The sequence below is a fragment of the Mandrillus leucophaeus genome, unplaced genomic scaffold, assembly GCF_000951045.1.
Source record: "Mandrillus leucophaeus isolate KB7577 unplaced genomic scaffold, Mleu.le_1.0 Scaffold352, whole genome shotgun sequence".
NCBI classification, from domain to species: Eukaryota; Metazoa; Chordata; class Mammalia; order Primates; family Cercopithecidae; genus Mandrillus; species Mandrillus leucophaeus.
Window position 1 is genome coordinate 812,206 of NW_012103721.1, and position 13,765 is coordinate 825,970.

Here is a 13,765-nt window from a genome sequence, read left to right on the forward strand (position 1 = left end):
AAAAAAAATGCTTTCCAATAAAAAATTTACTTTTTATATTTAATAATCTATCAGCATTAGTATGGTATACTAATATACTGCTACTAATTATAATAACTTAGTTCAGAAGAAATTTTTAACACTTAGAGCTTTATGTATGGTCATGGGAAGTAAACATTTTATTTCTATATTTAGTTGTAGAGAAGTAGGATAAGGTGATAATGAAAACTTTTATATTAGTTCATTCTCACACTGCTATGAAGAAATACCTGAGACTGGGAAATTTATTAAAAAAAAGAGGTTTAAAAGACTCACAGTTCCACTTGGCTGGGGAGGCCTCAGGAAACTTAGAATCATGGCAGAAGGCACGTTTTCACAGGGTGGCAGGAGAGAGAATGCGTGCCAGCAGGGGAAATGCCAGATGCTTATAAAACCATCAGATCTTGTGAGAATTCACTCACTATCATGACAACAGCATGGTGGAACCACCCCCATGATTAAGTCACTTCCCACCGGGGATTACAATTCAAGATGAGATTTGAGTGGGGACACAGCCAAACCATGTCAACTTGCAAACACAAAACATACTAGGGATAAATTTTGTAGGTGAAATAGAATTGAAATGCAAATACAAAGAAAAAAAAGAATGTGATGAAATTTATTAACTGCTAAACAACTCATTTCATATATTTTTAAAATGGATGACCCAACGAATTGGTATGGCATTTTATTACATGGGATACATTTTGGGAGTCATGAAACAGTTCTATTTTTTAATGTCAATATTTATACTTCAAATTACATCCTTTGGTACTATTTAAACTTTTGATGAAAAGTTTTAGATATCATTTTGAAACAAGCACAAAGGTACATTGTTTTTCAAAATTCTTCTAGTGGGCGCTTGCATAAAATAAAATTAAGTCACCACAGAGTCCTTGAGATAAGCTCAAACACAGAAGTAGACAAAAAACTTCCCCATTTTGCCTTAGCTAAATAAGCATTTTAAAAACAATCTTGATATACAAGTATGCTTAGTTTATATTTACATTTACTTTATTTACTGTTAAAATTGCATCAAATAAAAACCTCAAAAGTAGTGTTCTAGCACTGTCTCCTCTGAGACAGAACCAGCTTTAGGTTAGGTATGGAACTATCCACCTGCGCTAGACCAAGCAAGCATAAATTGTGGAGCTTGAGAGATGGCTGGAGAATGTTTGGTGTGTGTCAGTAGGCTGTGTGGCCCTGATAGAGGATTGGAGGAGAGGGTACCAGGAGTACCACTAAGAAGGATGTGAGTGATCACTCAACTCTCTTCCCTCAAACTGGTATCACAGGAAGAAAAACTTGATATCCAAGTGAGTTGCGACACCTCTTGATTCCAGCTGACCATTCATAGATAGGTGGTGTTTCTGGGTCCAAGAGGGCTTGAAGGAACAATGTGCACCCTCTGCTGTTGCCACATTTGGCAGTCTTTCCACGCTGGTGTAGATTACAAGTCTTCAGATAGAACTCTCTCATCCTACTCCTTTGAGGGTGTAAGGGAATAAGCAGATGCCTTCCCAGCCTGACAAATCCCTTTCTTGTATTTGAACCTGGCATTCTGACCCACACTGTCTATGACTAACTCCACACCCTGTGTGTGCCTCTCTAGCTCTGGGGGAAGAGTAGAGGAATAAGTGCCTTTATGTGCACTCAGCCCCAAATTATCATTTTGGTAATGACAAAAGGAGAGGGATCCAGGAGAGTACTGGGTCAGGGAAGAGGAAATTGGAAGCAGAACAACTCGGGAGGGGATCTTTCATGCGTAGACATGTTTTCCTAGCATCTTTCTCCTCCACACCCATTCTTTATAATCTACCCTCCAGCTTTGCAGTTTAGAATGCCTTGTTTGATCTTTCTGTAGCAAAATTGGTGTCTACAAAGTCTATGTATTTCTAGTAAAGAGGCAACTGCTTAAATATCACTCTTGGAACTTTAGAAGACAGAAACATTTTTTGTGTTTTAAGAAATGGGGTCTCTGTCACCAGGCTGGAGTGCAGTGGTATGATCATGGCTTATTGTAACCTTAAACTCTCGAGCTAAATAATCCTCCTGCCTCAGTCTCCTGAATAACTGGAATGACAGGCACAGGCCACCATGGTTGGCTAATTAAAAAAAATTTTTTTGTAGAGATAAGTCTCGCTATGTTGCCCAGGCTGATCTCAAACTCCTGGCCTCAAGCGATCCTCCTGCATTGTCTTCCCAAAGTGCTGGAATTACAGGAATGAGCCACTGTATTCAGCCCAGGAATTCTTAAGAAGGAATATGACTGCCTTTTGGGGATGAACCAGCTATTTAAACTTTAAACAATTAGCCATTGGATGCAGAAACATCTTTATTTTCCAAATTATGTGTTTTAAAAAGTATTTTTGCTTTATAGAGTTTAATGAGCGTCTGTTTTGCCAAATACAAAATTTTCCAGCTGGATGCGGTGGCTCACGCCTGTAATCCTAGCATTTTGGGAGGCTGAGGCGGGTGGATCACCTGAGGTCAGGAGTTCAAGATCAGCCTGGGCAACATGGTGAAACCCCATCTCTACTAAAATACAAAAATTAGCTGGGCATGATGGTGGGTGCCTGTAATCCCAGCTACTTGGGAGGCTGAGATGGGAGAATTGCTTGAACCCGGGAGACAGTGGTTGCAGTGAGTGGGTGGCTGAGCAAGACTCCGCCTCAAGAAAAAAAATTCCATGATGATAGGAAAATTATATAAGGTTTTCTTGAATATTTAGCTATTTGACCATTATTTGTGGTATAGAAAAAGAATGTTTTATTTTGCTAATTTGCCATAATGCCATTTTTTTCCATAGTACCCAGTCTAAAGTTGGTGAAATTAAGGCAAAGTCACTTTGAGCTGTCAGTGTGAGAAATAGAGCTAAAATATATTTTCAATTATTGGCCAATTCTTAATTCAGAAATATCATATCTTCTGATAAGTTGAACTGGGTTAGGTCTTATAAATCAGATTGTCTTAACTGAAACCTAATAACTTATTGTGTTGAGACTAGCTATAATCTACTTACTATTTTTCTTAAGCATTTTATACAGTTTTTTTTTTTATGTTTAGGGAAGAAAATAAAATGTGATTGTTAAGTAGGATAAAATTTAACCTGAAAGTTTACAAATTTATATTTGAGAATTTTTAAAAGAAATTATATATCACAACCTTGTTTTACTTGTTAGCCGTGTATTCTTTCCCCCATGTATCAGAATGAGGTATTCTCACTTTCCAAAATACGTTTTTTTTTTCATTTTAATTTCACACATTCAGCTTTCACTTTAAACATTAAAAAGAACGGCAACATTTAAGTAACATCAAAGATTTGATTTATGTGACAGGTGTCAAATTGAGTTATGAATTTTGTGAGACTCATAATCCTATTTAAATGCAAAATATTTTTATAATTGAAAATACGTGTATATTCATCACCAAATCTTGACATCACAGGGATGACTTTTAAGAATTGCCCCCAAATCAAGTAGCTAAATAGATCCTGGGAAAGTTCATTCTGTTTCTGACAGTCACTCTTCCTGAACTGAAGGCAAGGATCACTAAAGATGGAGGTACTCAAGTGTGAACAGAATCTAACCACTCAAAGGACTGGTAGTAGTCTGATGCAGACAGGATGGAAGTATTTGGATATAGTGTATTAAAAATGAACAAATGAAACCCTGGAGCTTTGCACACTGGCATTTCAATACTGTATATACTACAGGGAATTGTGTGTGCGCATATTAAGCCATGGTGTCTAACAGCCCAGAAACAAATATCACAGGGCGTGAGCTAGATTTGGCTCATTAATAAATGATAGCAGTCCCCTGACTGACATGCTTTTCAAAATACGAGCAGCCTTTTGAAATCGAGCTTTGTCTTTTTAATGTGAACAATATGTAAAATGAATTGGACACTCTTGATTAATTCCAAGTGGCCTCACTAGAGTTAATTTTATTTTTACTTGAAGTAAAATGGAGATTTACTTCGAAGCCTCAATAGCCATATGTCAGTAACTGATCTTGATTACAGATCACCTGTGGCTGTGAATTGAAGCAGCATGGAAGACTGCCTTTTAAAACTCTAAGAAGCAGCCCAGTCCTGCAAGGTATATTGCTGCATGTCCTTTTGACGTGCATCTCAGGTACCACCACATCTATTAATAGTTTTTGTTTTACTTTTGGTACTTATTAAATAAAGATCATTATCCTGAATTTTCCTCTCTAGTGGCAAAAATGGTAGAAACAAATACATCCTTTCTAATAATAGACATTCATTGAGTACCTACCATGGGTGGTGCACTGTTCTGGCAGCCATGTGGGTGCACAATGATGTATCCCTCATTTTATTACGATTTTGAGGCCTTATTAAAAAAAAATGTTTTACATGTCATAAATATTTTATGAAATGAAACACATAATCTGTGTTTCCAGATATTTTAGGCAGAAAGCAACTGTTTAACTTTATCCAAAAAGTAAAGAATTGCTCCAAATGGGTTGATTTGTGAAGTGCAGGAAAATTGCCCTCTGTGTATTTTTTCTTTTGTTTTTGTCTTTTAAGATGGAGTCTCACTCTGTCGCCCAGGTTGGAGTGCCGTGGCACAATCTCAGCTCACTGCAAGCTCCGCCTCCCGGATTCACACCATTCTCCTGCCTCAGCCTCCTGAGTAGCTGGGACTACAGGCGCCCGCCACCTCGCCCGGCTAGTTGTTTTTTGTATTTTTAGTAGAGACGGGGTTTCACTGTGTTAGCCAGGATGGTCTCCATCTCCTGACCTCGTGATCCACCCGCCTCGGCCTCCCAAAGTGCTGGGATTACAGGTGTGAGCCACCACGCCTGGTCACCCTCTGTGTTTTAATTCTTGAAGTGGGTGGTGGTTTACTGTATAATTATTTGTTAAACTGTTTATATATGTATGTTTTACCCTTTTCTTATGTCTGATATTTAAATGAAAAAGGAGTGGTGGGGGAAAAAATTTATCTAACCTGAAAGTATTTTCTGGAACAGTGCCTGAAATTCTCTTGTTATTGGTTATTTTAGTTAATATTTGGCCTTTCCTTTTATTCCTCTTCAAAATGGAACTATTCTGTGGCAGGTAATCCATGAAGACGTAAGCCCATAAGTGGGATGGGTTTGTCAGCTCACTTTTCTCTGTAGCCCGATGTAGTCTGAGCTGATGTAGGAGGGATTTGGGAAGGTGGTATGATGAGGGGAGGAAAAGGAAAATTTACTGGTGCATGTTAACAAAATGGAAAGTCAGTAAACATAAATAATGCATAACCTAAATTTCTCACCTCTGCAGATTTCAATTACCAACATATAACCTAGCTTTACTGAATTGATTAGCTATCTCAAATGGTGGTATGGTAAAATCTTACTAATTTGAACAGTGGTTAAAATATATTATTCTGAAAGTATATTTACTACTTTTAAGTTACATATTTAATGACATAAAACTAAAACATATTGCCCAATGAAAGCATGTGACTATTACATGAATAGATACTTCAGAAGTGCTCCTAGTAAGTTAATGCTTCTAAGTGGTTTTTCCCCATGTAGTCTTCCTAATCAGGCTTTTAAAACCCAGCTTGTCTAGTTCACATTTGTTATAGAGTAGGGGAATACAGATGAAGAGATATTTAGTTCATATAAAAAGACTGTACATGTTGGCTGGGCGCGGTGGCTCATACCTGTAATCCCAGCACTTTGGGAGGCTGAGGTGATGCGGACAGATAACCTGAGACCAGGAGTTCGAGACCAGCCTGACCAACATGGTGAAACCCCATCTCTACTAAAAATACAAAAATTAGCTGGGCGTGGTGGCTCATGCCTATAATCCCAGCTACTCCTGAGGCTGAGGCAAGGGAATCATTTGAACCCAGGAGGCAGAGGTTGCAGTGAGCCAAGATCATGCCACTGCACTCTAGCCTGAGCAACAGAGCAAGATTCTATCCTAAAAAAAGTAAAAAATAAAATATACTGTACATGTTAACAGTGAACAGTAGTTTACCATTTTGAATATAAAGGAACCATGAATTAAGTCGTTTTACTGACTATACCTTATCTCATCTACAGTGAGTATATGAGAGTTATAGTACTATCATATTAGTAAATTACTGACAGTAGAACAATTTATTTTGAAAAAGTCTGGCTATGCTGGTTGTGAGTGTTTGTGACAAAGAGCACTCACATGATGTTTTTTTCCTGAAATTATTTTGGAAAACCATCCAAATAATGCTTCATCTTAAAAATTATGATTCGGACATTGTAAAAATCCAAATATTGCTTTCTTTAAGCAAATATATAAACATAGTTTGCGATTTTTCTTTTTAAAAATATTCTGTTTTTCTTTCTGTGTTTATTAATTTTTGGATGGAGGGGAAACAGGTGAAGGTGACTAGGCAACCGCACTTTTCCGAAGGTAATTGGTTATTAGACTAAGAAAAAGGTAGTCAGTCTAAAGAGAGTAAGGGTCAGAGCAAACCTAGGTCTATTCTTAAGCTAGTTACTCAGGGCCTTGGTTAACAGGATGTTCACCTTTACTCAGCATTTTTCAATTGGTGTTATTGACACTGGGTATTGGTCTGTCTGCTGTGCCCCCCTCCCCCTGCCTAGGAAAACAGCCCTAGGACATGAAGGTCCTTTTCATTTATATTAAATATTAGTAATATCTACTAAGAATACCACCACATTTAAATAAAGCTTATTAAGAACAATTAAAAATACTAATGTCCGGGGCTGGGCACGGTGGCTTACATCTGTAATCCCAGCACTTTGAGGGGCCAAGGTGGGTGGATCACTTGAGGTCAGGAGTTCCAGACCAGCCTGGCCAAGATGGTGAAACCGCATTTCTACTAAAAATACAAAAAAATTAGTGGGCTCAGTGGCATGTGCCTGTAATCCCACTCACTTGGGAGGCTGAGGCAGGAGAATTGCTTGAACCCAGGAGGCAGAGGTTGCAGTGAGCTGAGATCATGTCACTGCACTCCAGCATGGGTGACAAAGCAAGACTCTGTCTCGGGGGGGGGGCGGGGGGAAGAAAGAAACTAATGGTAGGGCACACCTACTGTGTAGGACCTAAATGAATTCATCCCTTCTGCCACTGCCCCAGACATGTACTACATGGAGTTCTACCTGTGAGAAGCAGCTTCATCCCAAATCTTTGCCTGCAATTTTGAGAATCTGCCCTTGTGATTTTGTTAATGGTCACATGATTATGGCAAAAGTGACTAAGATGGTAACTGGCCACTGCCGATGTTTGATGGTGCGTGGAGTAGTTCCAGGGAATTAATTGGTTGTGTTCCATTTTTCACACCAGGCAGAATTTACCCTAATATTGTTCTTTTCTTATCCCTGGCTTCTGGATGTTGCGCAGTTATTGGTAGTGGCTCCAGCGTGAGCTTACCTTTTGTGCCACAGGTGTCTTCAGGATCACCTTTTCATTTCAAGATTCCAAAATAGGAACACAATTCAGATATGGAATCCATGTCAAATGCCTTAGAGTAACAGTTTTTGGAACTCTTATCTGAAACCACCCTTTGTTTTGTCTGTCTAAAGTGTATTTATTAATGTTTATCTTTCCTGATGGGTAGCCAGACATACTTCCCAACTGCTCTGGAGGAAACTTGCCAACTTTAGGGGTGCTAAGGTGCTTCTCTTGTCTTTTCCTCTTGCCTCGCTCTCAGGTGTTCTTCTCCTTGAACATCGCTTTCACTTGCCGTTTTTTGTTTTGTTTTGTTTTTGAGACGGAGTCTCACTCTGTAGCCAGGGCTGGAGTGTAGTGGCACAATCTCAGCTCACTACAACCTCCGCCTCCCAGGTCCCAGTTCAAGCAGTTCTCCTGCCTCAGCCTCCTGAGTAGCTGGGATAACAGGCACCTGCCACCATGTCCAGCTAATGTTTATATTTTTTGGTAGAGGTGGGGTTTTGCTATGTTGGCCAGGGTGGTCTTGAACTCTTGACCTCGTGATCCACCCACCTCAGCCTCCCAAAGTTCTGGGATTACAGGCATGAGGCACTGCACCCGGCCCACTTGCCCTTTTAAGAGTCCATCTCTTCCAGTTGACTCCTAATCTAGATTGACTCTTGAGCTGCTGTGGGTGGGCCACAGGTGAAAGTAGTGTGTGGTTTAGAGCTAAGTCTCTGCAGCCAGATTGCCCAGCTTCATAGCTTGCCACACCACTCAGGAGCTGTGGGACCTTGGGAAAGGCCCATTTTTGTTATCTTTTAAAATGAGATAACATTGGTATCTGCTTCATAGGATTATTTTGAGGATTGCATGAGTAAATAGATGTGAAGCGCTTGTAACAGCACCTGACAATACAGTAAGTACTGAATAAATATTAGTGTTTATTAATATTACAAACTCATCTTCATGACATTCTCGGTAGTTAGTGACCCTTATGCATTGGATTGAAGGATTGTAACTCTTACATACCCTTGCAGGAGTAGCTCTGAGGAAGACACACCTGCATGGCACGTAGACCTAATTGAACAGGGCCTGTGGGCATCTGTGCGTGCTGATTTCCCCTGCTCATTTAAACTGCCTCCTCCTTGAGTGAGGTGCGTGCAACTGGAGAAGAGTTGTTCCCAGAGCCCACACACCTCACTCCTGCAGGCTTATCCACCTCTGTCCTGAGAGTGGAAGTCAGACCTCCTAGAAGGGCCCAGACCCTTCAGTTATGTTTATTTTGATCATGACTTCCAACATTGTGTCTGCTGTGGGCTCCCTCTGCTGGTTCCTCTAGCATGTATGCAAATCTGCGGAATAACAAACTTTTAAAAACTCACTTTCAGGTTTTTAGGAATGTTTACATGAAGAACACATTTGAAAATGTCTTTTTTTATATGTGAGTGATACAGATCACATGTATATTACTCGTTTTTTGACACCTGCATTATGAGTTAGGATATTTTCAGGTTTGAAGTTTTTTGTTTGGTTTGATTTCAAATGGGGACTGTCATGATATGCTGAGAAACTTGTTCACAATGTAGTCATCAAAACCTGATCATTATGTTTTATATTCTAATATATGGCACTAAATATCTCAGAATATCATTTTAATAGTCTAAAGTGAATGTTATTTTAACATCTAAAGATGTGGAGACTTAGTTTTGAAGTCTGAAAAAAATAGCCTAGACCCCCAGGACATTGTTATGTTGAAGGCTTAGTACACGTTAGAAAATAGTACCTCCAATTTATTGAGTGATTCGTTATTTATTTGGGGTTATAATTTATCAGTAAAATGTGCCACAGTGTCCCTAAAATTGCATTTTAAAATAAGTCTTCTGTTTCTTTGCATTTCCTTATCACTGTTTCCTTTCTCCCTTCCATCTTTCCTTCTCCTCCTCTGCTAGGATCAAACAGCATCAGTAGGATAACTACAAACATGGAAAATGGAGAAAATGAAGGAACAACTAAAATTATTGCACCTTCACCAGTAAAAAGGTCAGTGAAGTTAACTGAAGAAATGTACAATTATATGCAGTCATAAAAATGATTTTTTTCTGTAGACAAGGTTAAAAATCTTTCAACTTTGATGATTAATGAATACTTTTAATCCATGGGTTCCAGTAAATATTCTCTGGGCCAAATAATACATTAAAATACCAATAAAATATAAAACATCAGGACCTGAATCTCTTATTTGAAGAAAATGCTCTTTTTGTCACAGCAAGGTGAACTCACAGATTGTCTGTGGTTTGCATTCTCCGCAGAAAATTGAAAATTTCTTGTGATTTTTAAAATGGCATGATATAATGGACTAACTCAGAGGGACTTGTGAAATAAAGTAGATGATATTCATGTTTAATGTACTGTGTTCATTATAGTGGTGCACTGAACTGTGGCCCTGGAAAGAGGGTTTATGGCATTTAGAGGCATCAGAGCCTCAGAAGTCAGTGATTGCATATGTATGAAGACTTGTCATGGTCCTCTGCATCTGTTTTCCCAGGGGCATTCCCCAGTGGAAAAGCCTTTTCTTAATATATTACATGGATTGTTTCCCTGAGAGCTCAGCCTTGTTTTCTGTTAAGATACTGTTGCAGAGTCATTTTTTCTTATCTCCAGTTATGTTCACGGAACAGCATTATAAACAACAATGAGCAGCTTTCATGAGCTCACTTTCTCTATAGGGGTTGCCCCCCATACATCATGGGGAAATCCCAGCAGTCAGAGATATGTGACCTGCAAAGACTTCTTAGATCATCTACTTGATCTTTTTTTTTGGTAAATAATTGTGTCTTCATTCAGCTGTATTGTGGCTACTTCGAGGAATATAGTTCATAATTTCTCAGCAAGATAACTTTAAGATCTGAAGATTCTCAGAGTTGTAATATTTTACCTAGGGATTTGCCTATGTTTTGTTTAGTTCTAAGACGTTTACCAGTTCTCCTTTTAGGATGACAAGTTCTTTATCATTGCATAACTTTAGTTTACCTTATTTCCCTTCGTCACCCTCACAGCTGTGGATAAATAGAGTCACCTTCATCTATATGTACAGGGTGTGCTTGTGGTATGTTCAGCATAAGAACAGGATTCTTCCATGAGATTCTGATCCCAAACGTTTTTAGAATGTCCTGAAGGAGTACAGTCCTCCTTTTAAAAACTTACTTTTTCAACTTCTATTTTAGGTCCAGGGGTACATGTGCTGGTAGGTTTGTCACATGGGTAAATTGTGTATCACTGAGGTTTGGTGTGTGCATGATCCCATCACTCAGGTAGTGAGTACAGTACCTGATAGGTAGTTTTCAACCCTTGCCCCCCTTCTCTGCTGGTGGTCCCCAGTGTCTGTTCCCATCTTTATGTCCATGTGTACTCAGTGTTCAGTTCTCACTTATAAGTGAGAACCTGCAGTATCTGGTTTTCTGTTTCTGTGTTAATTCACTTAGGATAATAGCCTCCAGTTGCATCCATGTTGTTGCAAAAGACGTGGTTTCATTCTTTTTTATGGCTGTGTAGTATTCCATGGTATATATGTACCACATTTGCTTTATCCAGTCCACTGTTCATGGTCATCTAGGCTGATTCCACATCCTTGGTATTGTGAATAGTGCTGCAAGAACATGTGAATGTATGTGTCTTTTTTTTTTTTTTTTTTGAGATGGACTCTCACTTTGTCTCCAGGCTGGAGTGGAGTGGCACCATCTTGGCTCACTGCAACCTCTGCCTCCCAGGTTCAAGCAATTCTCCTACCTCAGCCTCCTGAGTAGCTGGGACTACAGGCGTGTGCCACCACTCCCAGTTAATTTTTGTATTTTTGGTAGAGACAAGGTTTTACCATGTTGGCCAGGATGGTCTCCATTTCTTGATCTTGTGATCCACCTGCCTTGGCATCCCAAAGTGCCGGGATTACAGGTGTGAGCCATCGCACCCGGCCATATGTCTTTTTTTGTAGAATGATTTGTTTCCCTTTGAGTATATATCCAGTAATGGGATTGTTGGGTCAAATGGTGGTTCTGTTTTAAGTTCTTTGAGAAATCTCAAAACTGCTTTCCATAGTGGCTGAGCTAATTTACATTCCCACCAACAGTGTATAAGTGTTCCCTTTTTCCCACAATCTTGCCAACATCTTTATTTTTTGTCTTTTTAATAATAGCTATTCTAACTGGTGGGAGATGGTGTCTCATTGTGATTTTAATTTGCTTTTGTTGAATGATTAATGAAGGTGAGCATTTTTTCATGTATTTGTTGGCTGCATGTATGTCTTCTTTGGAAAAATGCCTGTTCATGTCCTTTGCCCCTTTTTTAATGTGTTGTTTGTTTCATCTTGTTGAATTGTTGAAGTTCCTTATAGATTCTGAATATTACACCTTTGTCGGATACACAGTTTGTGAATATTTTCTCCTGTTCTGTAGATTGTTTACTCTGTTGATAGTTTCTTTTGTTGTGCAGAAGCCCTTTAAAGTCCCACTTGTCAATTTTTGATTTCGTTGCAATTGGTTTTGGGGACTTAGTTATAAATTTCTTCACCAAGGCTGACATCCAGAATGATATTTCCTAGGTTTTCTTCTAATATATATTTTCATAGTTTGAGGTCTTACATTTAAGTTCTTAATCCATCTTGAGTGGATATTTGTATATGGTAAAAGGAAGGGGTCCAGTTTCACCCTTCTGCATATACTAGCCATCCCAGCACCGTTTAGGGAGTCCTTTTTCTATTGCTTGTTCTAGTTGATTTTGTTGAAAATCAGATGGTTGTAGGTGTGTGACTTTATTTTTGGGTTCTCTATCCTATTGCATCGGTCTTTTTGTCGGTTTTTGTACCATACCATGCTGTTTTTGTTACTGTAGACTTGTAGTATAGTTTGAAGTCAGGTAGTGTGATGCTTCCAGCTTTGTTCTTTTTGCTTAGAATTGCTTTGGCTGTTTGGGCTTTATTGGAGGGAGGGTTCCATTTTAGAATAATTCTTTCCTATGAAAAAATGATGTTGGTAGTTTAATAGGAATAGCATTGCATCTGTATATTGCTTTGCGCTGTGTGGCCATGTTAACAATATTTTTCAATCCCCTTTGCAACCACATTCCTGTGATGATGCTGGTACTTGAAGCACCACCAAAGTTTTTCTCTCAAGCTTCAGATGAGAAATACCTTAGGGAGTTAATGCAATTAACTTGTCACCCAGGATTTTATTATTTAACTTTTGTATACTCTCTCAGTTCCTCTTTTATCTCCCTATTTCTTTTCCAGTCTCCCTTCTCCTTTCCCTTTGCTTTTTCTGATTTATTGATCACATACACTTTCTACTATTATATTAAATATCTACCATATTTGTTACTTTTCTTCATTTCAAAAGGTAAGCTTTTACTTTGGGAATTGAATCTGTAGAGGTTTTTAGCCTCTATAAAAATAATAACTTAGCTACTATCTACTAATATTATGGGTTATATGCCTCTGTCATATACATAATTTTATAGACTTACATTAATTCCTTCATGGATAGTATACTAGGGTGCAAGTCTGTTTTCTTTCTTTTTTTTTTTTTTAACTACCTTGTCATCTTTCTCTTCTTTGTTGGCAGTTATAAAGTACTCTGCTATGACTGTATCCTAGGACAATTATACAGAGGATTCCTCAAAAAGCCAGGGTTAAAAGTGAATTTGGAGTTAAATAGCTCTACCTTTATCTGAAGCTAAGACTCCTGAGGATGTGAGAGGTCACCCCCCCGCCCCCCCGTGCCTGGAGGATTCTGATTAGTCCCTTCCTCTGTGTCTCCCCATGGATTTCTAAAACAATTTGTTGAGGGTAGAATAACAACTCAGTTACATTTACATTCTTAGGACTGAAAGATGATACTAGGTCAGGAAATAGTGTTTGAAAGTCATTCTGATCTGGAGGGATGAAGCCAAGATATGGCGGAAGCTGGGAAAAGGTCAGTTTGAGTAGCCTGAACCTGCCCAGGGCTGACCGACCTGTGTGGATTCAGACCAGTGCCTGGAGCCAGGGATTCTCTGATCACTGTTTTAAAAAGGGAGCCAGGCTGAAGATCCTGGGAAGCCCAGGTCCTTCCTCCTTGGCTTTCTTCTTTTCTTGGCTCTGTGGTTCCCCTTGCTCCCTCTCCTGCAGGTGGACTCTAGCGTTTCTTAACGATTGATGGACCTGGCATCTGTTGACTAAAGCAGTAAAACTAGAAAGAAAGAGGGGGAAAGACCCAAAGGTACTTGCTGGAGACAGATTTTTTAGGCAGCGCCTTCATGTTCTTTTTAGAGTCACAGGTAAAAACAAGCAAATAAGTGTGCACATCTTAACATTCGTTAA

At 39.1% G+C, this 13,765-nt stretch overlaps 1 protein-coding gene across 1 annotated transcript in view; it reads left to right on the forward strand.

The window, feature by feature from the left end:
• The window catches only part of EPB41L4A (erythrocyte membrane protein band 4.1 like 4A), a 187,655-nt gene that overhangs the window by 131,563 nt on the left and 42,327 nt on the right, over positions 1 to 13,765 (forward strand). Inside the window, exon 13 of the mRNA XM_011989408.1 lies at positions 9,366 to 9,456. Within this exon, the coding sequence (XP_011844798.1) occupies positions 9,366 to 9,456 (91 nt within the window). The remainder of the gene's footprint in view (positions 1 to 9,365; positions 9,457 to 13,765) is intronic.